At 36.4% G+C, this 27,062-nt stretch overlaps 1 protein-coding gene across 15 annotated transcripts; it reads right to left on the bottom strand.

The window, feature by feature from the left end:
• Positions 1 to 29: 29 nt before the first annotated feature.
• Positions 30 to 23,130, bottom strand: LOC111332127 (neuropeptide FF receptor 2-like). 15 transcript variants are annotated; one of them, XR_015995420.1, is made up of 5 exons: positions 15,449 to 19,060; positions 15,181 to 15,335; positions 7,162 to 9,589; positions 5,417 to 5,457; positions 1,683 to 1,870 (listed from the first exon to the last, which is right to left on the bottom strand). XR_015995420.1 is itself a non-coding variant. In XM_088745255.1 (4 exons), exon 4 carries the CDS (start codon positions 1,682 to 1,684, stop codon positions 488 to 490), a length of 1,197 nt encoding a protein of 398 aa, XP_088601381.1. In that variant the 5' UTR covers positions 1,685 to 1,870; positions 5,417 to 5,457; positions 15,181 to 15,335; positions 19,067 to 19,214; the 3' UTR covers positions 30 to 487. The 15 variants fall into 15 exon arrangements, 14 of the variants coding, with proteins under 14 accessions (XP_088601381.1, XP_088601377.1, XP_022793145.2 ...); XM_088745255.1 differs by lacking the exons at positions 7,162 to 9,589; positions 15,449 to 19,060 and adding an exon at positions 19,067 to 19,214 and having other exon boundaries at positions 30 to 1,870; XM_088745263.1 differs by lacking the exon at positions 7,162 to 9,589.
• Between the last annotated feature and the right edge of the window lie 3,932 nt (positions 23,131 to 27,062).

Here is a 27,062-nt window from a genome sequence, read left to right as displayed (position 1 = left end):
TGGTATTAAAAATAAACGGCCAAATTACGGCAAATAAAGGTTGTCCGTTTAATTCTCCGAGCAAACCGAGCTCACCCCTAGCAATGCACAATGTACAGCACTAGGTTATTGGCAAGCGAGCAAGAGGCATAAAGAGTTTTGGTCAACTATGTCTGTGACAAACTTGAAACAAAAAAAACAAAAAAATTAAACCTGATTTCAGAGTAAACTACGCGACAAGTAAATAGACAATTAGATATCTCTATGCCATTGACTTGCTTTTATACTTGGAATTCGTGCAAGCCATGCATACAAAATCCAGAAAATAAACAAACAAGCAAACCTTTAAAACGAGACAAATACAGAGGACATAACGAAACAAAACCGATCCAAAAAAAAAGAAAATACATCGCATAATCAGCTTTTTTCTGAGTTGTTTGCATTTGAATGAAACAGCGACTTCATTCTCTTTTTGGACTGCAGTATGAGAAACCTTGTTCAGTGGAGGCTACACTGCCGATGTTATTAAAATGCTTTCCACTGTGTTATGCATTTCCGGTTGCTGACTTGTCGGGAAGTAGTCGTGATTGTCCGATTTTGTTCGGAGAGTTTCGTGCGCGTAAACTGCATCGTTCGGCTCTTTAACGCTCTGCTCCGCCCTCCTTTTGCCCCTTCTGCTAAATCGCCTTGTGCTTGTCCTAGAGAAGACAGAAATGGACTCTCTAAGGTCACGGCGTGATTTTCGCTTCCAAAATATGTGAAAAGCCTTTCTGAAGTTTTGACTCATGTAGCAATAAAGCAACGGGTTCAACGAGCAATTGGAAAAGGCAACAAAGAATATAATTGGATTAGCTACACGCATTGCCTCTTGGGAATACGGATAATTTTTCCTGTCAAAGAAGAAGAGTAAGGTCATTGTGTTAAAAGGAGTCCAAGACACTGCAAAGCTTAAAATAATTCCCAGTGCGATTTTCGTCAGGCGTAGCTTGGAGTTCGAAGCATGCCTGGTTGAGAGTTTCATGCTTTTTGTTTTATCGGCACTTGCCCAGACTTTTTTCCCTATTTTGTAATAAACCACGGCCATGAAAACAAGAGGCATGATATAAAACATGGCCAACGTGATAGTTTTGTATGCTTTAGAATATTTGAATGACCATGTCTCCACGCAAAAGTGAACATTGACTATCGGATTGAAAATAGACTTTCTGACAATAAACAACGGCAGAGCAGTAAACCCTGCGACAAACCATAAAATAACTGTCGTTACAAATGCTTTCTTTGCCGTCAAACGCATTTGTCTTGGCCGACAGACGGAAACATATCTCTCAACAGAGATGACTGTTAAGATGAGGATGGAAAAATTCGTTGCGAAGTAATATAAGAAGGAGACCAACTTGCACATGAAATCTCCAAAAATCCAGCTTCCAGCCACGTACAAATCGACTGTCACAAACGGAATATACAAGGAAGCTATTAAAATATCCGCAATACACAAGTTCATAAGAAATGTACTCGTAGGTGTTTGCACGTTCTGCACACGTGATATGACAGTTATAACGACTCCATTGGCTGGAATGGCGAGTAGAAATATCAGCATGTGCGAGGCAACTATGGCTGTTCTTTCTATCATAGAATACTCTATGAGGTCGTTCATTTGGCATTCTCCATTATCACATCGCGGTGTAGATGAGTTGTTGACAGCCATTTCACGACCTTGCAATCTTTTGTTCTTTGGGTTGATTGTAAAGTAGCTTGCCGAACTTAACTTTGTATTGATTTAGCCACAGCTTGTCGTCCTTCTTTGCCTTCTTTCTTGTTCAAAACAGTGCCTTTTGTTTACTTCAAGTTTTCTGAAGAGAGCTGAAAAATACTGGTTCTTGACTGATAAAATCTGCAAGAATAAAAAACACATTCAACTTGAGCTTTTGAATATGCGGAAAGGAAAAAAAAAACCCTGAACGCAGTTGTACAATCGAGACTTACCTTAAAGTAAGGTGGGTAAAGTTTTAAATTTGATTCCCTATGTCCAATGAAACTTCATTTTATATAATTACAATAATTTTGTGTCAAGGTTTGAATTCTGCCACCACACAGAAGCGAAAAGGTTGGACTAGTAAAGCTTGTTGTGGATCTAGAGTTTCCACCAAGTCCATTGTAATAATTTGTGAGCAGTTAATTTTGAATATCAAAATTCAGCCGAGAGCTTTAATGACAGGACTACTTCCTTGAAAAACAAGTCTAAGTTATTCGTAACGGGTGAACAATTTCCTACGGTAAACATTACACCAAATAATAATTGAAATTTTGATCAGTAAATACAAAGAGCTTATTGACTTTGGCGCTCTGCGCTGACATTTTACTGAAATTTCAATTACCGGCAATAAAGCAAAAATGGGGTATTTTGCAAAAGATGATGACGAAAATAAATGAGAAGTGTAAAGTACTGAAAAGCCGAACGCAGAGAGAAAGGATCGGCGACTTTTAAAGCGAACAGCGACTTACCGGTTCATCAGGAGAGAAAAAAGCCTCGTGCGAACGAAATATCATGAAGAATGTAAGCGACAATTCGATAAACAGTTGGGTATCTGTCCCTATCTCTCAGTCCTAACCTTGATGAAGAGGCATTGCAAGTATGAGACTTTGAAGCTGAGCAAATGATATTACGATCTTGGTACGAACGCTAACTGAATCAGTTCAATAAGAACAAACTCGAAACAAACATAGACTCTAGACTCTAGAATATGCTTGCCCATATGACCTTTATCAAAGAGTATCCTGAAATTCCGTGTAAATTGAAGAATTAGTGGGACTTACAAACTGTCAAACTTTGAGCGCACCGAGATCTTCCCACAATCTTCTAGATCGATACTGAAAGTCGAATTTATGGTCACCCAGCCGGGAAGGCAGACTTCGGAAATGAGTTGAAATTCAGATCATGATTAACCAAAAGCGCCGTGTACTCATAGACGCCTCTTAAAACCTCAATTCGGTAATGTGCCTTTGAAGTGAGATCATTCGGTAAACTCAACTTGTGCACTGCTGGTCGTAGCTATTATAGCCTCTAGCTGGTGGAAAAGGCATTTTATGCAAAAGTGGGAATCAGTTTTGAAACTCTTACAAGTTATTAGGTATGTAACTGTTCCCAGCTCATCAACATAAAGTTATACATCTATTCAATAAAAGATTCAGTCAAAATATAGAGGATATTTCATGACCATGGATGTATACGAATTTTATCTTCGAGTGTTGATATTATCTCTGGCGATTTAGTGAAGCGGGTTAATAATTAATCATTGTGATGGTAGCGTTAAGCCTCGGAGTATTCGCGTAGGTCCTGCTTTAAGGAAAGCGATAGGAATATGATTGGTGATAGAAGTGGACATAGTGTACCTGTCTTTTAGCAATTTGAATATTTCCTGTTCTTCTGGTTCCAGACACAAAATTTACGTTTTTCTCCCTACTGACTCGAACAATTTTAGGTAAGTCAATAAATTTAGCAGAATGATTCTTAGATCCAATGAGAGCCAACGATTCCTCTATACGTGTTGTTTACTCTACTCGAAATTAAAATTTATCACGAAGTCAATTAAAAAGGTTGATGAACGAACGTGACTTGAAAAAGCGGCATATACATCAACAAGATCTCCTTGACAGGCGTTCCGTCGATCCTTGTAGAAAAAACCTGACATCATAGTTTTTGAGCGCCGAGAAGTGTCGACGACAAATTTGCTAGAGTAGGTAAATTGACCACGAAAACTCAGAAAAAAATTCCACTTAGTTCAAGTCCACTTGACAAGTTGCCTTGCTAATGTGTAAAGTGAACGCATTTTCCTTCACAAGTATACTTTTCAAGGCAAACGTGCCGGTACAAATGCATCTAAAGTCAATATAAAATGGAATGAAGCCATGTTTTTGACATGCACGTACACTGATCAATACGAATTTAAAAGATCACGCAATTAGAAGACCCTTCGCTCTAAAAAATAAACCAAATTTTCAAGTCTTCCTGAAGTTTTGAAGAAGGTTGAATTGACCCGCTTTACCTTAGTATCGATGACGGTGAATAAAGAGAAACCTCATCAGGTAATATGCGGGTTGCGTGGTAGGACAAGTGGAAGATCTTTCTGCAAAGTGGACTGATTCATCCATCAATAATTACCTGTACCTTGGGGGCAGAAGTGGCGACCTTAAGTGAATGTTTACTTTCGTTCCATTTATCACTTTAAAAGTTCGGTTCGTTTTGGGGTGAAGCACTTCATATTGTTTACTGTTCAAAACTTTTTTTATTGCTCAACGATCTGGGAACAATAGCTTTTTGTAAAACAAAACGAATGCTTGAGCATGTTATGATAATTTTCGTACGAGTCATTGTCTTGATTTGATGCAAATTACAAATTACACGGAAATGACATGAAATCGTTTTCATTTTAGATCGAGGCATTACCTCATAAGTCATAATTCCTTCAAATTTCAGGCAATCAAGAATTTGAACGAAATCTCTTTTTCAAGAAGAGACATTTCGTATCCCAGCGGTTTGGAAGAAGTGCCATCTACTCAGGGGGGTGGAGTGGGGACAACTTTCTAGCCACATACTCTCTCGCCACTACTAGCACTTCGTAACTTGATACAGGCGCTTGTGCAGCTAGTAGCAAGAGAGTCTACAAGTACCAAATCTACTTTTTTTTAACAAACGCTTCGATAGATAGCCAAAATATTTTTATCAAAGTTGATAAAAACCGAGAAAGACGCACATTCAGTAATGTGGGCGTTGTTGATGCAAACAAAAACCCGACAATGGTCAATTGCATTCAAATGCAGTTGCTGTAATGAAATACCGTAAAATTCGGAAAATAAGCCCTTCCGTGTATAAGCCGTTCCGTATAGAAGCCCCCCAAATCTGAAACGCAAAAATACCCTCTATAATAAGTCCCTCCGAATATAAATCCCCGGGGGCTTGTATTTGGAAATTATCCTCAATTACCGAGTACATCAGTGAGTATGTCATTCCGGAAGCGAGAATAAAGAATTCCACCTAGACACTTCCACCGACGAAGGCGATGAATCGGATGAGGGAGATCTTGACGCCACTGAAACAGAGGAAGCTGATGAAGAACGATATGAGCTTTCATAGTTATCATGAACTTTGAGCCTGAACCACGTTACCGTTTTCACTGTATTTCCGTTCTAATAAAGTTTAGTGCCGTTGTGTTTGAACTTGGCATTTTCTGTGTTATTAAATTGTTACGAATTTCTAGCCAAAACTCTAATATTACCAGTTGCACCTTCACTTTACTCAATTGATGTCACTCGAATCAAACCGGTCTGGCTAAACGTTCACCGCCTTTATGCAAATACATTTATCTTAAAATATAAATGCACGATATTTTTTCAAGAATATGTTCGAAAAAAGTGAAAGTAGCTTTAACGTCCATCATACCTGTATTCATTTCACGGATACGGTGATCTCCCTTAGTCCAGCTGAAAGAATAATCAAATGAGGGTTTCTTTTTCTGAGACCAATATTTTTCTTGACTCGCAACAAAACACTCTTCTCGAAAACAGTTGCTCCTTTACCATCGCCTAGCAACTGAATGTGAATTTTTGTGAATTTAATCATGTTTATTAAAAGGAAATAAGAAATGAGATTAAGTAAACTGATTAACAAATATCGAAATAAAGATATTTCGTTTTAATGAAAAGGAAGGTTGCCATAGGAACTTTAAATTTTGCTATTAATAGTAGACGGGACAAAAGAAAATCGAACGGCTAATAGAAAGGAAAAGGTGTATTATCATTTTAGCTGATCTTCATTAGTTTACATATATGCTTTAAATTTGTTTTATTGCCATGAAAATGTTTAGCTGTAAACATAAACGTGCCATTCGTAACCGATATACCGTCATCTTTGACAAAAATTAGACAATGATTCCATACAAAGCGCGATGAAGCGACGAATAAACTTTGAAGACATGGAATAAAAACGTTAAGAGTAAAAGACTATTTCAGTGCTAGTATGCAGACAAGTGTGCAGACACTGAGTTACGGAACTCGGGAAGCATATCTGGGTTTGGGCTAATCACGACAGCTCATTCTGTTCAGTGATCGAGGAATACCTCTCGATAAGAGACAATTTATGGCGAAACCCCTGAATAACCGCCGCCTGGTTAGCTCAATTGGGAGAGCACCGGACTGCTGTGCGGGAGGTCGAGAGTTCAATACCGGCCGGACCAACACTCAGGGTCTTAAAATTAACTGAGAAGAATATGCTTCCTTTCTTTAACATCTAGAAATGGTTAGATATTCTAGTCTTCTCGGATAGGGACGAATAAATGGAGGTCCCGTCTCCTGCAGGGTTAGGGGCAGGAGACGTTAATTTCCCACGCACGAGATTACTGTGTGATGGATGTCCTCCCTTGGGGTGGGATGGGTGGGTTTCCACATTTGCATTTAAACGAGCTAAAAACTCATATGCGATATGTGGTTAAATAAAATTACTTACTTACTTACTAATAAAGGATCAAAGGCTCGAAAAAGGTATGCAACCAAAATCATGGTAATGGAAGTCGCTAAATATTCAATATGCTCATTCACTTCGAGGCGAAAGACAGATTATAAGCAAGTAAAGATATAAATGATGATGGCCATATTCATCTGTGTAAATAGGAAGCTTGCGATTCTTTGTTCACTGACATGTGCCAGTGGGGCTTTCGCCATGTTCTTGTTTGCTCATGATTAGTTGATAATATATGTGAACGAATTTTCGTCTCTGGGCATCCAATCTTTCCTGAAATTTCACGCGTTGAAAGTGACACTAATATCTTCAATTTTCTATATTAATTGACTTTTATGATTTACTTCATCGTGGAATTTATTATTTCAAGATTTTTTTCACATCAAAATAATGAGAAGATACAGTCCTTTGTAGCAAATTACCAGACTGTGAGAAAGTAAATATACGACATTTATGGAAAAGTAGGAAATCATGAGGGAAAATGTGTCGCTAACAAAAATGTGTCGTCGGGTGACAATTCTACATATCAGTTGTTTAAGGATGAAATCTGCAAGATATCAGTTGAAATCATCTAACTAGAATAGAATCATCGAAATAAAAGCGATTTGAATTAAATGAATTAAATCTAATCGTATATTATGTGCAAAACACATTTTAATATTGGATCTTACCAATCAGCAGAGCGAACTCCGAGGCGAAGGTTTCATGAATCTTTGTCTTGCAAATTTTACTTGTGCTAGATATCTCTCTAGGATCGCTTTGTGTTTCTTCTTATGAGCGATGCAGCTTCAATGCTTTTTCTGAGAGTCAATCCTTTTTGAAGCTGAAAAATTGCCTTTGAAAGTGAGCTTAGCGAGCTCAAGTTGTTCAAAAGAACAACTAAAATCCCATAATGCTACTAGAAACTGTCGACAACAATTTATGCAAATAATCGATGACATCATAGTTCTTTTTTCTCGCTTGTTTATGAAACAATAATCTGGAAAAGCAGAAAATATTGATTCAGGACTTACAATTTAGGATATATCTTTTAATTAGTTGGAGAGTGGACGCAATCTGACATCAAAATAAGTCCGGAAATATGCTATTTGTTGATAATTTTCTCTTGCATTTAACGAGTTTAGTACCACATATTTGTATTTTTATTATCTTGACAATCCTTTAGGCTTATTTTTTTTCATCAGTGAATCGAAATTGATTCCTTTTCTGCCATATTCATCCAGCTCAATTACTTATAAAAGTAAAAATGCAAAATGAAAACACTGTGGCTGTCCTTAAGGCTATGAGTTATCAGACATTGCACAATCTTTTCCATTTGCGATCACACATTTTTGCTAAAGGAATAAGTGGGAGGCTCCATTGGTCAATGATTAGAATGCTACGAAACACTGCGTGCAGTCAGATAAAAAAAAATCCTTACACTGCCCTAAGAAAAAGAAACATCTTTAGAGTTTTGCCGTCCATAGATGTTTTCTAACTATGGTCCTGTGGAACAGAAATTTGTCCATAATCTTTCAGATGATTTAAAATTAATTTGTTTTTTAAGTTGTAGAAAGCATTGGCGGCAATCGATAATCTGATGTAGCTGTTAAGTAGAGATAACGAAATTTGAGTTAATCCATTCACGAATTTCAAGACTTTTTGGTTTCAATTCGTTTTTTAAAAGGGGCCAATAGATGTAACACTTTATATGAAGCCAATTCGATGTTACACACCATTCCGACGGTATGTTTACTCTGGAAGAATTCTTTTTTCTTTTTCGCCCATGCACGAAATTTAGGACTTTTTCAAACCAATTGTTTTTGAAAAAGGGCTATTAGTTATGACACTTAATATGAAGCCAATTTGGTGTTACACCCCATTCTGACAGTATGTTTACTCTGGAGGAAGTCTTTTTCAGAACGGAAATTTGATATTTGGTCGATTTATGACAAATATACAGCCCAGAGGCCTTTATATTTTTTTTGATGTGAAACTTATATGAGAGAAGGTAAACGACCTTAAGCTGCATTTATTTGTAATCTGGTCTGACTGAAATTCCCAGAATGATGGTTTTTCCAACTTGAGCTGGTATACTCATTTAATTTAGATAGTGTATTTAGAGATTTAAGTATTTTAGATTCATCAGCTTTGATTTCAATTGTATCAAATCAACAATAAACTGAATTTCAGAAAAAAACCTCCTCAGTGACTCTTTTTCAATTACGTGATTTTGTACCTAGTTTACTACATATTTTTCTTTAAATTGGATTCTTGGGAGATTTTTTTTGTTTCCTATATATAATTCAAATCGCTCGCCAGCAACGCCTGGGGGTAACCGACGTTTGTGATTAAAACTTCTTCGCATGAAGAGACGAAAGATAGTGAAGCAAGAAATACAGAAAGAATTGCCCACAGGTGTTTTCTAAGGGATACAATATTGATATAATTTGAAATGCAATTAGCACTGAACATCGAGCATAGTAAAGATGAAAGACCTACTACACTCTCGCTGAACAGGGATACTCGCAATGTTCCAACTGCATTAGCTTAAACCTTTAGGCCCCAATATCCAATTAGCATTTCAACGTTTGACTGCCATACAGTTCCTTGTAAATTAGACAGGGAAATTTGCATTCATATCTTGATGACACAGTCTAGCTAATACGCATGCCTCTTCTCATTACCTGTTTGCAAGGTCACACCTTGGAATCACAAGAAAAAGCTCCATGCAAATCACGTTTGAGTGTTAAGGGGTTAGAGAAAGGTAAGAATTGGACGTCGATTTGGTTATTTTCATGGCGTCATATTTGATTTTGCTAAAATTTAAATGTACTGATCGAAGAAGTCCTGGTTTTTTTTTTTTAATTCTTGAACTATAATAAACCAGTGCATTTAGTTCCAGAAGTACTTGTTTACGACAGAAGAAGGACTTTTCACGACAAAAAAAATTGGAAAGTTCCAACCATCGTAGTAAAATTCGAAGTGTCAGTTTTGTTGTGCATTTTATCGTGAAATTTTTAACACACTGAGAGTGTGACAACTGTCAAATTTGGTTTCCTTTGATATTCTCAGGATCACATCTTGAAATGTATCGATAAAGCAGCTCCAGGTTTCATGCTGTAGAAGGAAATTAAATTGCGCAATTTAAACCTACGAAAATGACCAGAAGCGAAAGAAAACATAATTGAAAAGACACTTTTTCTGTACTCCTCTTCAGATAAAACTTCTTTGAATTAAACCGCGACATCAAAAAACATTGAATTACTGAGTGACAAAATCTTTTGTCATGCTGTGCTGCATCATGGCTTTATTATACAGCGAAAAAAGTATTTTCGATCTCTTTCATCAGTAAGAGGAGATTGCTGTCCTTACGTTTATATTTAACCCCGGAAATTTTCCCGCGTCATTAGTTAACTTAAAATAGATTTAGCTTGGAAATCTGAAAGTATTATATCTAATTGGAGTCGTGTGAATGGACATCAACGAATTGGGAAAGGATCGTGTCGGCTGAATAACGATCGCGAATTTGAATTCTCTGCCTAAGTATTTTATATTTCTGATTAATGGGAGTAAAGAGTTTTTAGTAAATATTTGTTTCTGCTTAGCATTTTCTCACACCTGAAAAAATACCGAGTAACACTTTAAAATCAAAACAAATATGAAACGTTCAACACTGCAACAAAACACTTATTGTAATCTCCGGCTTGGAAAAATGACGGAAATATTGCTTTATCTGGGAAGGCAGACTTTGGAAGTGAGTTGAAATTCAGATCATGATTAACCAAAAGCGCCGTGTACTCATAGACTCCTCTTAAAAACCTCAATTCGGTAATGTGCCTTTGAAGTGAGATCATTCTGTAAACTCAACTTGTGCGCTGCTGGTCTTAGCTATTATAGCCTCTGGCTGGTGGAAAAGGCATTTAATGCAAAAGTGTGAATCGGTTTTGAAACTCATACATTATTAGGTATGTAACTGTTCCCAGCTCATCAACATAAAGTTATACACCTACTCAATAAAAGATTCGGTCAAAATATAGAGGATATTTCATGACCATGGATGTATGCGAATTTTATCTTCGAGTGCTGATATTATCTCTGGCGATTTAGTGAAGCGGGTTAATAATTAATCATCGTGGTGGTAGCGGTGTTAAGCCTAATAATAATAATAATAATAATAATAATAATAATAATAATAATAAACAATCTTTAAGGAGGAAGCGCCCTTCACGTAAATACGTGGTTTTCAGGGAGGTCCTCCTTAAAAATAAAAAGTATTAAAAGCTGTTTTATCCATCATTTAAAGTATATATCCATTAAGAATCTTGTAGGGTTTTTCTTAAAAATTGTGCATGGCATTGGCCTTCTTAAAAATACAGGGAGGGACATCCAGTCATTTATAAAACGGAAGTAGGACACCCTCTTTCCGCATTCCGTTTTAGGTTTAGGCAGTCTAGGTAAGTAACCATTTCTAGTGTTGTAGCCATGCGAACTTCTCAATGTCGATTTAAAACTTTCAAAATGTTGCGGAGTATTCGCGTAGGTCATGCTCTAAGGAACGCGATAGGAATATGATCTGTGATAGAAGTGGACATAGTGTACCTGTCTGTTAGCAATTTGAATATTTCCTGCTCTTCTGGTTCCAGACACGAAATTTACGTTTTTCTCCCTACTGACTCGAACAATTTTAGATAAGTCAATAAATTTGGCAGAATGATTCTTAGATCCAATGAGAGCCAACGATTCCTCTATACGTGTTGTTTACTCTACTCGAAATTAAAAATTTATCACAAAGTCAATTAAAAAGGTTGATGAACAAACGTGACTTTACAAAGTGGCATATACATCAACAAGATCTCCTTGACAGGCGTTCCGTCGATCCTTGTAGAAAAAACCTGACGTCATAGTTTTTGAGCGCCGAGAAGTGTCGACGACAAATTTGCTAGAGTAGGTAAATTGACCTCGAAAACTCAGAAGAAGATTCTACTTAGTTCAAGTCCACCTGACAAGTTGCCTTGCTAATGTGTCAAGTGAACGCATTTTCCTTCGCAAGTATACTTCTCAAGGCAAACGTGCCGGTACAAATGCATCTAAAGTCAATATAAAATGGAATAAAGCCATGCTATTGACATGCACGTACACTGATCAATACGAAATTAAAGATCTCGCAATTAGAAGAACATTCGCTCTAAAAAAAAAAACAAATTTTCAAGTTTTCCTGAAGTTTGAAGAAGGTTGAATTGACCCGCTTTACCTTAGTATCGATGACGGCGAATAAAGAGAAACCTCATCAGGTAATATGCGGGTTGCGTGGTAGGACAAGTGGAAGATCTTTCTGTAAAGTGGACTGACTCATCCATCAATAATTACCTGTACCTTGGGGGCAGAAGTGGCGACCTTAAGTGAATGTTTACTTTCGTTCCATTTATCACTTTAAAGTTCGGTTCGTTTTGGGGTGAAGCACTTCATATTGTTTACTGTTCAAAACTTTTTTTATTGCTCAACGATCTGGGAACAATAGCTTTTTGTAAAACAAAACGAATGCTTGAGCATGTTATGATAATTTTCGTACGAGTCATTGTCTTGATTTGATGCAAATTACAAATTACACGGAAATGACATGAAATCGTTTTCATTTTAGATCGAGGCATTACCTCATAAGTCATAATTCCTTTAAATTTCAGGCAATCAAGAATTTGAACGAAATCTCTTTTTCAAGAAGAGACATTTCGTATCCCAGCGGTTTGGAAGAAGTGCCATCTACTCAGGGGGGTGGAGTGGGGACAACTTTCTAGCCACATACTCTCTCGCCACTACTAGCACTTCGTAACTTGATACAGGCGCTTGTGCAGCAAGTAGCAAGAGAGTCCACAAGTACCAAATCTACTTTTTTTTTAACAAACGCTTCGATAGATAGCCAAAATATTTTTATCAAAGTTGATAAAAACCGAGAAAGACGCACATTCAGTAATGTGGGCGTTGTTGATGCAAACAAAAACCCGACAATGGTCAATTGCATTCAAATGCAGTTGCTGTAATGAAATACCGTAAAATTCGGAAAATAAGCCCTTCTGTGTATAAGCCGTTTCGTATAGAAGCCCCCCAAATCTGAAACGCAAAAATACCCTCTATAATAAGTCCCTCCGAATATAAATCCCCGGGGGCTTGTAGTTGGAAATTATCCTCAATTATCGTGTACATCAGTGAGTATGTCATGCCGGAAGCGAATATAGAATTCCACCTAAACACTTCCACCGACGAAGGCGATGATTCGGATGAGGGAGATCTTGACGCCACTGAAACAGAGGAAGCTGATGAAGAACGATATGAGCTTTCATAGTCATTATCATGAACTTTGAGCCTGAACCACGTTACCGTTTTCACTGTATTTCCGTTCTAATAAAGTTTATTGCCGTTGTGTTTGAACTTGGCATTTTCAGTGTGATTAATTTGTTACGAATTTCTAGCCAAAACCCTAATATTACCAGTTTCACCTTCACTTTACTCAATTGATGTCACTCGAATCAAACCGGTCTGGCTAAACGTTCACCGCCTTTATGCAAATACATTTAACTTAAAATGTAAATGCACGATATTTTCTCAAGATTATGTTCGAAAAAAGTGAAAGTAGCTTTAACGTCCATCATACCTTTATTCATTTCACGAGTCGAGTCGGCTGAATAACGATCGCGAATTTGAATTCTCTGCCTAAGTATTTTATATTTCTGATTAATGGGTGTAAAGAATTTTTAGTAAATATTTGTTTCTGCTTAGCATTTTTTCACACCTGAAAAAAGACCGAGTAACACTTCAAAATCAAAACAAATATGAAAATCTCAATTTGAAAAGGGCAACAGTTAACCTATCAAAGTTCAGCACAGCAACAAAACACTGATTGTAATCTCTGGCTTTGAAAAATGACGGAAATATTGCTTTGTCTAACAATTTATCAGCTGTTAAATGTTTGTTTTAGGAGAAACAATCTGAATGAGCCTTAATAGAAACTTGAAATTAAGGCTGATGCCGCTGCTTGTGGCAAAATCTACATCAGCAAAAGATATCTCTCTCTCCAACGAGTAATCAGACATTGTCGCTTTTAAAGTATTTTGATTTCATGTTAGCTTTAGAAAAAATAATCTGGATTAGCCTAAATAGAAACTTGAAATTAGGACTGTTGCTCTTTGTGGCCAAATCTGTATTAATAAAAAAGGTCAAAAAGGAAAGGAAAAAAAATTGACTGTGAAATTTAAATCGGAGCCGTTAGAGCCGGGTCAGGTCAATACATTCTGCTGAGTCTAACCCTAAATATTTCTAAGATTTTTCCTGGTAAAGGAAAAGTAGATACTCCCAAAAACACAATTGCAAAGCCCATAAACCCTCAAAAATCAATAAATTCATTTGAAGCAAATTATGGCAAAAGAAATTATGCCAAAAGCACTCTTCACACCTATTCAGTATGTGTGATATTAGCAATATTGGACGAAAAACGTTACAATAATAATGGCTCCTTAGAACCTAGGCTTTTCCATCCCGATGCTTTAGCTACCAATGTAGCTAGAGGTGGATACTTTAGAGCAGATACCTCTATACCATCAGGTATTCAAATAATGTTGTCACAAAAGCTTATTGAAACATAAAAAAATGGTAAGTTATGACTTGATGATAGACTACTCATTATTGAAATTTGCATTTTCATTTTCCTTTTTCTATTTTTTTGGACATATCTAAAGCTTATTCACTCTTACTGAGTATGAACAGTTTTAACAGCCTGTGCTAAGAATTGCTGACCGATATTATGATATCTTTTTTTATGAATCAAATCGACTTTCTTGCGAAAAAAGAACCCGATATCGGCTGAATAGTTGATATAAATTTCAGCACATTACGAGTTAAAGCATATTTTTCTCCCTTTTTTCGCACTTGGAACACATGCGATTGGATACCGTTTCAATAATTACAAGTCTTTTTTTCGTCAAGAACTCAGAACCGATCATGACAATCTGTTTTGAAAATGTCTTTTCCCTTCGGCGGTGACATGGTGTCTTAACGTGCTCAATGATCCACTCTGCTCAGTTGAAAAGAATTAAGAATGCGGGTGACACATTTCAAATGTTGCATTTAAATTAAAACACGCATTTTGCACGGAATACGAGACGACCCGATATAATGTTTTTCTTAATTCTGTTTTGCAAGACTTCCATTGCAACACTAATACTTCGACGGATCCCTACATCAAGATGACTCGTTCGTTAAAGATTCGACCTAGGATCATAAAACATATAATTGTGGATATAAATGCAACTGAATATGCTTCTTGAACATAAACAGAACAAAGTTCATATTAGTCAATATATCAGAACTAAATATTTTTTTACATCCTTTCAGTTAATGCAATTTAGCCACGCAGGAAGAGAATTTTGGTGGATTTTTTCGAAGCGCTCTTTCGAAAATGAACATGATATTTCTTGGAAATTCATAATAGTAAATAGTTGATTTATAACCTTTCACCATGATCTGAGGCCGACCCCAAAAGTACTCACGAAACCAAATAAATTTCTAGTGAAACCAGATTACAGCGCTTCCCTTCAAACTTCGTTACACTGTCTTCTTTTAACAACAAGAGAGTAAATACGAGACATCATTTGTGATCATAATTCTTGCAATTTCATTCTGTTTACCGTATAAAAACACTTGAGGAAAACTCCACAAACCTTTTTTAGTCTTCGCTTTTTCAGGGACGTAATTTCCTGAAATTTCTCGAACACTGAATATCTTTTCTGCAACCTTTTGCAATCTTTCGATGTTTGACGTGTGAAGAAAGGTAAAAAATTAGAAATATATTTAATTAAGCTGTTGCTAGCTGCACCTGCAAAATAACAATAAAAGAAATTATTCTTTGTTCATTTGCTAAGACTGTCATGAATTACGCTCGGCGAGGGCTGGGTAAATATTAAACTGACAGTAAAAAATAGTACATACTATTGGTTTCGTTCATTTTCACCTGGTATCGTAGCTGAAAGATAAGTATTTCAGATTTCTCTTTCAGCCTTTATGTCGCCCCTTGAGATTGCCTCTGACTGAGTTACAAAGAATGGCTAAACTAAACCACCAAACATTCGCGAGGGAAACGGAAGGACTGAAGAGGATTTTTACATTAGTTTGCAATTCAGATGAAATTTCAGGACTTACGTTTCCCCTAATGATGATGCAACCTTTCCACCAGCGTATTTTTCAGTTTCCCTCAAGTCCGTGAAGTCATTTATCGCTATTTACATTTAAAATGTTCTTTAAATTCATGGGGAAAATCTACTGTGAGAATATCAATTCAGGACTAGGAACTAAAACGTTGTGGCAAAACTTGAACCAATTCGGTTTGTCTAAGTTAGCAGTCCATGAAACCAACCCAAACGATCTTCCTGATAAATCAACTGCGAGGGTTAATATTGCATACAAGTATACTATAATCTTGTCGGCGAAGAAATAGCAAGTTTGGAGGGAAAAATATTCCATGGTATACGGTTCATTTTGCCGATTGAGCTCTTTGCAGACATAATTCGTCAGACATAATTGGCCCTTAACTCCCACGGAAATGTAAAATTCTAGAATTTTTTTTAATCACTCGCATCATCATTATCCAAATTCAACTTTTATTGAGTTGAAGAACAATATTGCGAGGAGTTTTTTTAATAATGCGTTATTGTTCCCTCTCCATCTTTGTCTTTTCGGAGTGTATTTGATATTTACTGATTTTTTATGATGATTTTCTTTAGGGATTGTTTTCTTTATCAGAAATGGATAGCAATTCATAAGTCAATAAAAACCGAGGGAAAAAAAATTAAAAGAAGAAGAAGCTGAAAACTAGTAAGAACCAGCTGTGTTTAGGATAAAAATAAATGATAAACTAAGCAAGCACCACAGTTCATATAAAATCCTACATCTCCTTCCACAAAAGTACTTTATCTGCTTGTCTTTTTATTTTATCCTGAAACATCTGCCTTTTTTTTTCTTGTTAGCACAATGACTCACAAATTTGACACATACATTGCTGTAGATATCCAAATTTCTTATCGAGACGTTCTCTTCAGACAAAAGAGTAAAGAAAATGGTACGGTTTGAATTGATTCTGTGGTTTTCATTGCGACAGCGAACACAAAAAGAAAAAAAAAAATTAACCTTCATCGAACTGAAAGTGTTAAGTGCATCCATCTTTGATTCTCAAACGAGAAGAGATTCTCAGCACTCAAAAACAAAACGCATCAATCAAGATTTCAAAAACTTAGCACAGCAGCCGTGCGAAATTTCTGCCTTTTCTTTTTTCTGTCGCAGATATTCGTCTTGTAAGGGAAGTTCTTGTAATAACATGTGAAATTTTTAAATAAACTCGAAATTTTATATGCGCTGATTCAATGTAAATTTCCATTACATATAAAAAAACATTTTTATTTGGAATATTGTTGAGATGGAACAAAAATAAAGGAACTGTTATTCCTTTGTCCTGCGATTTAGAGCAATTACCAATTGTTGATGACGACGTACGTTTCTTTTGCCATTTATTTTGTAAGCCTTCGATAAGCGATAAGGTAAATGACTACCGATCGATGAAGTCAGCGTGGAGGTTTGCTGCCACTGGTGCATTCTCGGCGAATTTAGGTTTTCGTGCAAAGTGGTGCATTTCGGCGCATTTACACCAATTCAACTCATTTTCAAGGTTTCCAATTCTACAACAGCAACAATAAAGGTAAACATAAGCTTTGGATCGTTAAGTGATGACAAGCAGGAGAAAATAGAAAACCAAAAACTACTTTCCCTCCCCCCCCCCAAAAAAAAAGAATTGAAATTGATGCCGGCTGCACAGTTTAGGTCACGATTGAAGACAAAACAAAGGAAATGTTTCTGTCTCATCGGATTTTGCTTACTGCTTCAAAAGAAGTTCTTCATGATATTAGCTTGCTAACTTCTAAGAAGGAACTTAATTGCGAGACTCGCAGGAACCGAAACAAAATTTTGCGAATTGGTATTAAAATAAATAGTAGATATATTCAAAACCCTTTTTAGATACTAGAAAAGTCTACTGACGTGCAATTAAAATTTTTTTTTTTGCTTTTTTGAAATCTTCCAATATCTAGAAAATCGTATTTTTCAAGTGGCTTAGCAACCGTTTTGAGCAGCTGGCAATAACTTTAATTTCCATATTTGGGTAGAAGTGGTCCTGGCAAAAGCCACCGAGATGAAATTTAATAGGGTATTCACTTCGTTTTGCAGGTCCAGTCTTTTAAGTAGCCTTATTTACCATAAATAAAACTACCTAGACATAGCTAGAAATAAGTTGATATTGATGATGTTGTCAAAAAAGGTTCGAAATTTCAATTTATACCTCAATTTTAAAAACCAGAAAAAAATCTTATTGTTTGCTTTTACAATCATGAGCGAGAGAACTTCGTCTAAATAATTTTCTGCACAAAAAGCCGAACACTAACAAGTGTACAAGGAATAAAAGTAAAATTTTCAACTTATTACTTGCTGAGTTAAGCAGAGTGGTTAAATTGCAGATGGCTCGTACATGGATACTTCGGGTCAAGTAGATGAGTTTGAGGTGACACTTGATTGGACCAAAGCTAATAATTTTTAAAATTTCTTTTTTCTTCTTTGACTAACGAGACTTCGTTCTGTTGCCTTTGTTGTTGTATTTTTTTCTACTTTTATTTAATTTTTTTTGCAGAAACTTATCTTCCCAGCAGAGTATACAATTTTTACAGGATGTATGGACAATAGATTGAGCGAATCTATCGTAAAGAACAATTATTCCCCTTTTGCTTCGGTTTGCCCAAAGGCCGTCGTCTTATGGATGAACCACTTTAAGACAGTGCTAAATTTACTCCTTGACATGGTTTTTCGAGTTCACATCGCTTTAGGTTGATCGTGAGATGAATCTTAAATAAAACCTACTTAAGATTCTGTTACGTAATACATCCTACAAAATACATCAGTTGTCAGTTACTGAAACGATATTGAGTTACATTCTGATTGGAAAAGAAAACTGAAATCTTAATCTTTTGTCTTTGAAAAGTCGAAGTTGAGCCCTGAAAGCTGGGGATCTTAATATGAAATTTTAAAATATAATACCATTTGCGTTTGATTAAATGTTAAAAACCCTCTTTGCGTAAAAGACTTCTTAATTTTCGGGTCACTTCAAATAGACCGCCTTTACGTCTGTAGATAGTAAAAGCCAAGTTTCTATTTGTCTTCATTTAGAGTACACGGTGCTGAGACAACGGTAATAACTAAAAAAGAACTCTTGAACGACGGAAACACTCCTGAGTTTTCTCATGAAAAAAGAAAAAAATAACAGTAGTTTAATGTATAACGGTGGTCGAAATGATTAGCATACTACGACAACTGCATCATGTTTTCGCTCCCAATCACCAAACATTCAACGAGTGAATGGTGAAACGTGTGCAAGTCGAAAAGCAAGGGACAGAAAGTCTTATTCATAGTGGAAAAAGTTGTTTTCTGTTAAATTTTAGCTCTTACTAATATAAGGGAAAAGCTCGCTACGTATCGTTTTCATTTTGTGCAGCTTCAAAGACATTTCCTAACCTTTCAAATGTAGTTCTCTTCCCTAAGTTTCTCGGAGAAAAAGTGAATAACTGGAAGGCCTCTGCGGCTTCTCTGCAGTTTACGTGCGGAGCGTGTTGAAGTGGAAAGTACTTTTACATTGTTTTTTCCTGCGCCATAGTATTTATCGACCCACTCATTTATTGATTAATTCGTTTTCTCGCGTCAAGACGAACAGTCGAAGATTTAGTGCTGTCCAGTTTGTCACACCAATAGCAAATCCTTCAAATCATCAATTGGTATCGCACGCAATCCTTAACAGTAAAAAAACCCTGATTTTTCTTGACAAAAGTCTCCTCGACAAAGTCTTCAAATTGAAAGATCTGCCTTTTTTATTTCGACAATGAATAGCTGAAAATGAAGAGAATTATTCCACATTGGTCTTTCTTACTACGAGAGACAACAAGTTCGACAAAATCAAATTTCCTCCATAGCGAGCAGAAAAATATTTTATTAAAGGAAGTAACTGATTTATTTTGAATTATGTTGTGGAAGCTTGAAAAAGAATTAAGCTGAGAAAAACAATTCTCTTCCATGATTTTATTTTACAGGAAGCAATTCACCAATTCGGTTCGCATTTAAGTGTTTTCTCTTAATACCAGCGCTCTTGACCTTTTTTCCGCTAAGTTGTTATTCTTTCCTAGCTTCATCGCACATGAAAACAAACTGCAGCTATACTTCAAACAAGTTGGGTTATCGAAACCAAAATATTAGTTTGTTATATTGACTTATATTGGATTATTTTTCATCGAACGTTATCATTGAACCAGTTTATAAACATGCATCCCCATGAAAAAAATTGAGAATTCAAAACGTGTTTTGTGATCAGGCTGTTTTGTCTACCTAAAAGTGACTGTCGCAATGGTCTCAGTCCTTAGCATCATGAATTACGAAACTTGTACACAACTTGTTCTAGAACTAACCAAAAGTTACTTTTCAAAAACTTGGTGCTAAATTGAAGTCTTCATTACGCTTCTGCCGTTTATTGTTTAAAGCCGTTTCTGAACAACTGGTTTCAAACACCATTACGATTAAAAAAAATCGTTTATGGAAGTCCAAGTTATAATTTGAAAGCTTCGGAAGTAGCATGAATAAAGTACTGAGCTAGTTTAAAAGTAAAGTAAGAAAATATATGCAGTATTTTACTTCCACTAAGACGAACTTTTTAAATTTTATTGTAAAATGCTATCTGTACCTACCGCCCGCACTATATCTATCATATATTATATATAATATATATAATATAATATATATATGTATATACATTATATATCTATTATAAACATAAAATCAACAGTGTTGTTCAGAGGTGAAAAACTCGTTTCCTTTGTCACTCCCATGAGTGACAAGGGCAGAATGTCCCCTTACATTATCAATACAACATCAAGCAGACATGTCTGTCATAAGAATTAAGAATAATATCAATTCGGAAATCATTAGATGATCCAACACCATCTTCTCTGAACTAACATCATGCGAATTGTATAGCAGACGTAAAGGAGAATTACTTTTGAGATCTTTGAAGCGAACTGGTTGAAAACGTTGAGGAATATTCAAGCCGGGATCGGCACAAACAAGAGAGGGCTTTTCGTTATGAAATCAGGCGTAAACGATCTCTAGAGACACGGGTAACAATGATGAAAGGAACAAATGCTGGTCGACGAACAAAAGAAGCTAATGAGATATTTATTGTTTACGTCCACCAACATATGACGCAATGACGTAACGTGCAAACCCCCCTCTATAAAAGCCTTCAATGGAGGAACGCTACTTCGAAGCTTCTGATATACAAATGAATCACTTAAAAATGTTTCTAGTGAAATTCAAGAAAAGAGCTCTATTCCTGAGGATTTTTGTAATCGCGTACTCGTTTTATTTTACCAATTTAAAAAAGCAATAGTCATGTGATTAAATAAAAAATTATATCTTAGTCCAAATTTTCTCTCTCAAAAAATTTTCTACAGAAGAAAAACAAAACGCTACTCAAAGTAATCAAAACAAAACATGTCAGACATGTTGAGAGCGAAATACATTAGGAACTTCGTATTGAATATTATAAATTTCCTACATCGTACGCGGATATGATACCTTTTTCTCGTTCCATCTAAAATTTACTTGTGTCATGGACCTTAAGCAAACCACTACGGCGACGGTAAGGAAGACGTGGAAAAACAAAAGATGCAATTGGCAGAACAATAGCTCAGCACGTGCTTTTTAAAACTTTGTACACTTCATAGCCGTCCTTTGCAAAACGACAACGTGAAAATCACCAAAATTTGCGTCGTCTGCGAACGAAAACCGCGACGGCTAGTAGGTGGTTTGCAACCAATCTCTAGAGACAAAAGTAACAATGGTGAAAGGAGCAAACGCTGGTGGACGAACAAAAGAAGCTAATGAGATATCCATTGTTTACGTCCATCAACATGGCGGCCATGACGTAACGTGCAAACCACCTTTTATTTTAATTTACATTTGGAAGTCAATGCTATTTCTATAGGTTGTGCTAAAGTTGAGGTGTGGCGCCGTAAACACATGCAGCCATTTTCGAATTTCTAATCAAAAGTAGGATTTAATTTTTTCATCGACGTCTTCCTTAGCGTTGCAGTCTTGACTGCTTTAAGGTCCCTATTATGTAGTTGAGACTTTGCTTTTCTGGATTCTAGGTTGATCGAAACCTCAGTAAATTGACATTTTATAAAACAGTGCTAAATGCATATAAAAAGCCAAACAAAATGATTATAAAGAACTGTCAATAAAGGGATTTTTTTCCAACTATAGAAGTCACCATTGCAACAAAATGAAAATAAAAATTAGATTTTGCTGAATAGCGACGTGTCTTGTCTGCATATATTGCCTTGGATAACTGACCCACGAACTACTGTACAGAAAGAATAAATGATTTTTGTTTTCCTTGCCACTGAAAAAGCGAACGGAAACCAAATTGAATAAGGAGTCTTGTGAGTAATTTTACCTTTATTCAACCATTTCAATTGCATAATAAAGTCCTCGCTCGATAATATCACAACGTGTTGCACGCAGGAAGAATGATATTAACAAGAAAAACCCCAAGGGAAAAAAACCGCGGGCCTCATCGTTTTCAAGCTTTTAAATGAAACTTACCAATCTGTTGCCACTTCCAAACTTAACCCAGGCACCCAGTTAATTGCAATTTACCTTTTAATTCAGATGATGAAGAGGTTATGCTGAAAACGATGAGTGCTGCTTTTAAAAATCTTTTGAATTTCACTCCTGGCTAGCGCTGTTGTTGTAAAGTCACCGTAGAGTATGGAAACATGTCTGAGAGACTACCTTAACTTCTTTGCGGGTTTTCAAGCTTGTACGTGATCACTTCTAAAAGCATGCCAATTTTCATTTCGTCTTTTCTACAGGTTTCTGTCGCCAACTATCAATTAAAGCGAACTAAAACTACACATTGTAGGAAACCATTACTGCTCATAATTGATAAGTCATTTGAAAGTTACTTTATCATTTCGCCTGGACCTGACCGCCCACTGGGAAGTGTAAGAGGCAGATGCGAGAGCAGGGGGAGAGGCATTTTCCATTCAGAGTGACAAACCAGTAGTTCTTCCCATGGCAATGAATACCCTTCCTCGAAATTTCTACATTTTTCGCCCACGCACAGCATATCTCTTTAGAATAGGGTGCACCTGCTAAAATACGTTTACTCCCAAAGGTCTTCTTAAACAAGAATATGGAGCGTCTTCCCCGGATTTAGAGCATGGCAGAATATTAAAGCAAATAATTGATATGTCCCAAAAACTTGGATCGTAACATGCTGGAAAAAATGAGATAGACGGATGCTGTTTTGCCCACTTACTAAATTACATCCCAGAGAGTTGTGCATTTCTGTTTTCTCTTTCCTTTGCTGATAAAGTTTATCCTCTTACAGACCATTAGGTACCTTGGTTTACTTCAAATAAAATTCTCTTCTTCCATATGTGGGTTACAAATAATAATTCATTTAAGTTTAGAACTGAAAGTCATAGCTTCAAACTTTTAAGGCCAGGTACTTTTGAAGTTTCTAAACAAATGTGCGCCCGATTCTTGATCTAATCCATTAGAACGTGAAAAAAAGATCATGATTTGACTAAGTTTTTACCGGAACCATTCATGACAACATTATCGAGCAGTGCTGCGCATTACTTTTGAAAAATGCTTTTAGAAGGTGGCATCGATCAAATACTTGTCAATTTTAGAAAAACGACAAAAGAAGAACCGAATTCTAAAATAGAAAGTCGTCAAAGTGCATTTCATCTTGAGTAAATAAACAGCTTGTCTTGAGAGCACCGAAAGTTTGACTAAAATTTGCATACTTATTTTACGATGATATTTTTGGAATAGGCGAGATAATCAAAGTTTAAAGAACGTAACAAAGAGCATACTTTTGATAGTGGATTAGTTATTTTATATTGACTGGGATGTATCGTAAAATCAGAGCCTGAACGCCGAGAAAAATTGATCAAGCGAGTCCAATTTTCTGGGATCAACAATGTGGTTTTCTTCAGTATTCCTTATACATTGCCCTTTGCGAAACGTTTTTTTTTTTTTCCATGTTTTTTTTAACCCTTTTTGTCCAGGAATATTGAAAATAACTGAGATTTTAAATACTGAAAATCTCGACGAGAAACTACATCAAAAATAGTATCAAAGCCGGAGACGCTCTCGCCATTAAAATTTTTTTCTGATGACAGTGTATTGGTAAAAATTAACTTCAGTTATCCACAAAATTTTGGGCTTCAGCCTCTTACTCAGACGTCATCATAAGGTACACCATGAAATAAATCTAGCAGAGTTCTTCGAGGAAGAAAGGCTGATAGTTTCTAAAGAAATTGTTTGGGGCTGCGTCGGTGGGGGTAACGAAACAATTTGGATATATCAACAAAGTTGAAATGGTAAATTGGCCACCGTAACGATTACAAAAGCTGACGTTTCGAGCGTTAGCCCTTCGTCGGAGCGAAAGACGAAGGGCTAACGCTCGAAACGTCAGCTTTTGTAATCGTTACGTTGGCCAATTTACCATTTTTACTTTGTTGATATATCCAAATTATCTTCTGGGAAGAGTTCCATTTCCTTTAATTTTCAAAACAACTATGCGCAAGGACTTTTAAGTCAGCGGGGATGTAGAACTCACTTAACTTAATTTTGGACTGAAGTGAAAAGCTTCCGAGCTTGTTAAATTATCGAAGATACATTCGGCTATTGCTGTAAAAAGTGAATAAATAGGAAGAATCACGATGCCAATATTTACTCAAAATATCCAGCTCAAATTAAAGTCAGCCTGGTTGTCACCAGCAAAAAAAAAAATCGATTTTGTCTGAATGTAATTGTTACTTCTGAAGCTCTTTAAATGTGCCCAAATATACCCGGCAATTATATGCGGAGATTACAACTGGGCAAGATTTCCGTATACCCCTTACTTCATTATGCTTTCAATTCTTGGATAAAGGAAGTAGAGGCAAAACAACAGATTTCCTCTGGGATTACGACTTTGTTTTTGATTGGTTATACGGAAATCTTTCCTTACAACTGCTTCCTACTTTGACATTTCCTCAAATCTTAAAAAGGCTATCATTAAGATCGCTTCTATTGAGCACTATAATGAGAGGTTTGCCAATTGCCGAATTCTTGTGTTCAGCAACGCATTGATAAAGGAGTAGGGCCATGTAACTGTCATAATCTGGATCACACAGATCACATGAAAAATGGTCAAGAACAACGCAGAGCTGATTCACAATAGACGGCTTGGCTTTCTTGGACCTAAGGTCGCCCCATGCCTAACGGCCAAGTGTTTTGCGGATTTATTGCTGACTGTTAACCCCATTGACACCCTCCATTGTTCACCCAAGACTTTTACATAGCTTTAATTAGTATACACTAAAACAGTGGATAGCGTTGAAGGCGCGCTCTGATTGGCCAGTAAAACTCCGAATATCCATTGCTATTTGCCTCCGAGCAACTCGGGAAAAAATGGCGTCCCGGTTTGCATCCGTGACAAGCGAAGAAATCATTTAAATCAATTTTTGTGGTGTATATTATATCGCTGTTTTAGTATATACTAAAACAACTATTCAGCTCAGTGTCGGTGGTTAGCGGTGGATAGTTGTTAATTATAAGCCTGCTAAAATAAGCTATAATGTTGTGGCTGGAGATCTTAGCAAGCTCTACTGAGCTTTTATAAGAAGATCCCCATCTAATAAAAACTGTAACTTATAGCAGATGGTTTAATTATGAACGTAAGATATTTTGCTGCTTTGCTAATAAAACTACGATTTGAAGTTATATCTCTCGTATAGAATTTAACTATGATTTTGCAGATAGATTTTCATTAATCTCTTAAATTGTGTATATGATTTTGATTCTTTCAGGTCTTTAGGTAATTCATTCTACATTTCTGCTCTTCTAAACTTTAACACTTAGTTTACTTTTCTTGCCCTTGGATTTAAAAACAATAAAATGCGTCTTTTTGTCTTCTCATGACAACCACTGCTTTATACAGAAAGACAAAAATTTATCCACCACCGCACCTTTGCTCATTGTTGTGCGTAAATGTCCGGCCACTCTACTTGAAGATAAATATTAACCCAAGAACTCTCTACATTTACATACTGCACAGATAATACCTTGATGCATTTCGTAATACTGTTGCAAATTGACAGTAAGATTCATTATGGTATGGTTTATTATGCGAAATTTCTCAAACATTCCAGAAATCGCTAATTGATCTTGGTAATTACAACATTTACTCTACCCACCTGAGAATATTCTCACGCCTAAGCTAGATCTCGCCCTGTCTCTTGCAATTCCTCTTCGTTCGCTCCACTGACGTGTTGGACTGAAATAATGTCTTCATGTTTACTCACAAGTAGGTCTCCATGCCCTCACAGAAAGACATTTGAGGAAGACAAAACAATAAAATCTCCGCTCAGCCCTATGCTATTGTAAAACAAAGTAGTAATCAAAAGTTAAATGGTCGGCTGAGGGGCCGACCATTTAACTTTTGAAGGGGGGGGGGTGGGTGATTTTGAAAAAAAAATTCCGGCAAGCGCTTGTTGGAAGAAGAAAAATTGCATGCAGCCCAAATGTAACAGAAAAAACGTATCAGAACATCGGAAAAAAATATCCTGCACAGCAGATTGCTAGAAAAAAAGTTCTTGATGACCACAATGCACCCACCCACTCCCCCTCAAAAGGTAAATGGTCGGCCCCTTAAAGCATCTCTTTATCACACGTCCCTCACCCTTGGTGTGAACAAATGATGAAAATAAAAAAAAACAAAAAAAACAATGAAAGACCCATTTTGCTGTTGTTGTTGTTGTTGTTGTTGTTGTTATTGGAAACGTCAAAAAGCATTGAAATCTCTTGCACGACAAATATGTCCACGGGACACCTCATAGGAAGGGACACAAACTTTTGTCTAAGCTGAAGAAATGACTGTAGAGCGTCTCTCATAACATCGTGGGTTCGATAATCTTTGTATCTGTTACCCTCGCTGAAGGAACACCTCTTTTTAGACGACACACTTTTTAATCCTATGGACGTTCTCTGAATAGGGGTCCCACTGCATAATCTTTGTATCTTTTACTTTCATAGAAATTATTCTTTTCCTTAGGAGACACTTTTTCTTTCCAAAGGAGTTCCCTGAATGAAGGTCTCACTGCGTGCCCTACGTATCTGTTATCTTCATTGAAGTTTTTCTTCTACTCGGCAGAAACGTTTTCTAGTCTAAGGGATGTCCCTTGAACAGATGTCCCACTTTATAACCTTTGTACCCGTTGCCTTCAATTCAGAGGACGCTACTTCCAGTCCCATGGATGCTCCTTGAATGGAAGTTCACCAATTTCATCTTTGTATTTATCTCTCTTATTGGAGGAGCTCTTTTATTCAAGGGACACTTTTACACAAAAGACCTCGTTTCGTGACCACGTTAATTACATATAACACAACCAAAATTCGAACC

The sequence above is a fragment of the Stylophora pistillata genome, chromosome 14 (genome assembly GCF_964205215.1).
Source record: "Stylophora pistillata chromosome 14, jaStyPist1.2, whole genome shotgun sequence".
Classification (NCBI taxonomy): Eukaryota; Metazoa; Cnidaria; class Anthozoa; order Scleractinia; family Pocilloporidae; genus Stylophora; species Stylophora pistillata.
The sequence above is the reverse complement of the archived record's forward strand: the minus strand, read 5'-3'. Positions and strand labels throughout refer to the sequence as shown.

Coding starts and splice junctions, on each gene's coding strand:
- LOC111332127 (XM_088745251.1), bottom strand. CDS start 1,684: ATGGCTGTCAACAACTCATCTACACCGCGATGTGATAATGGAGAATGC.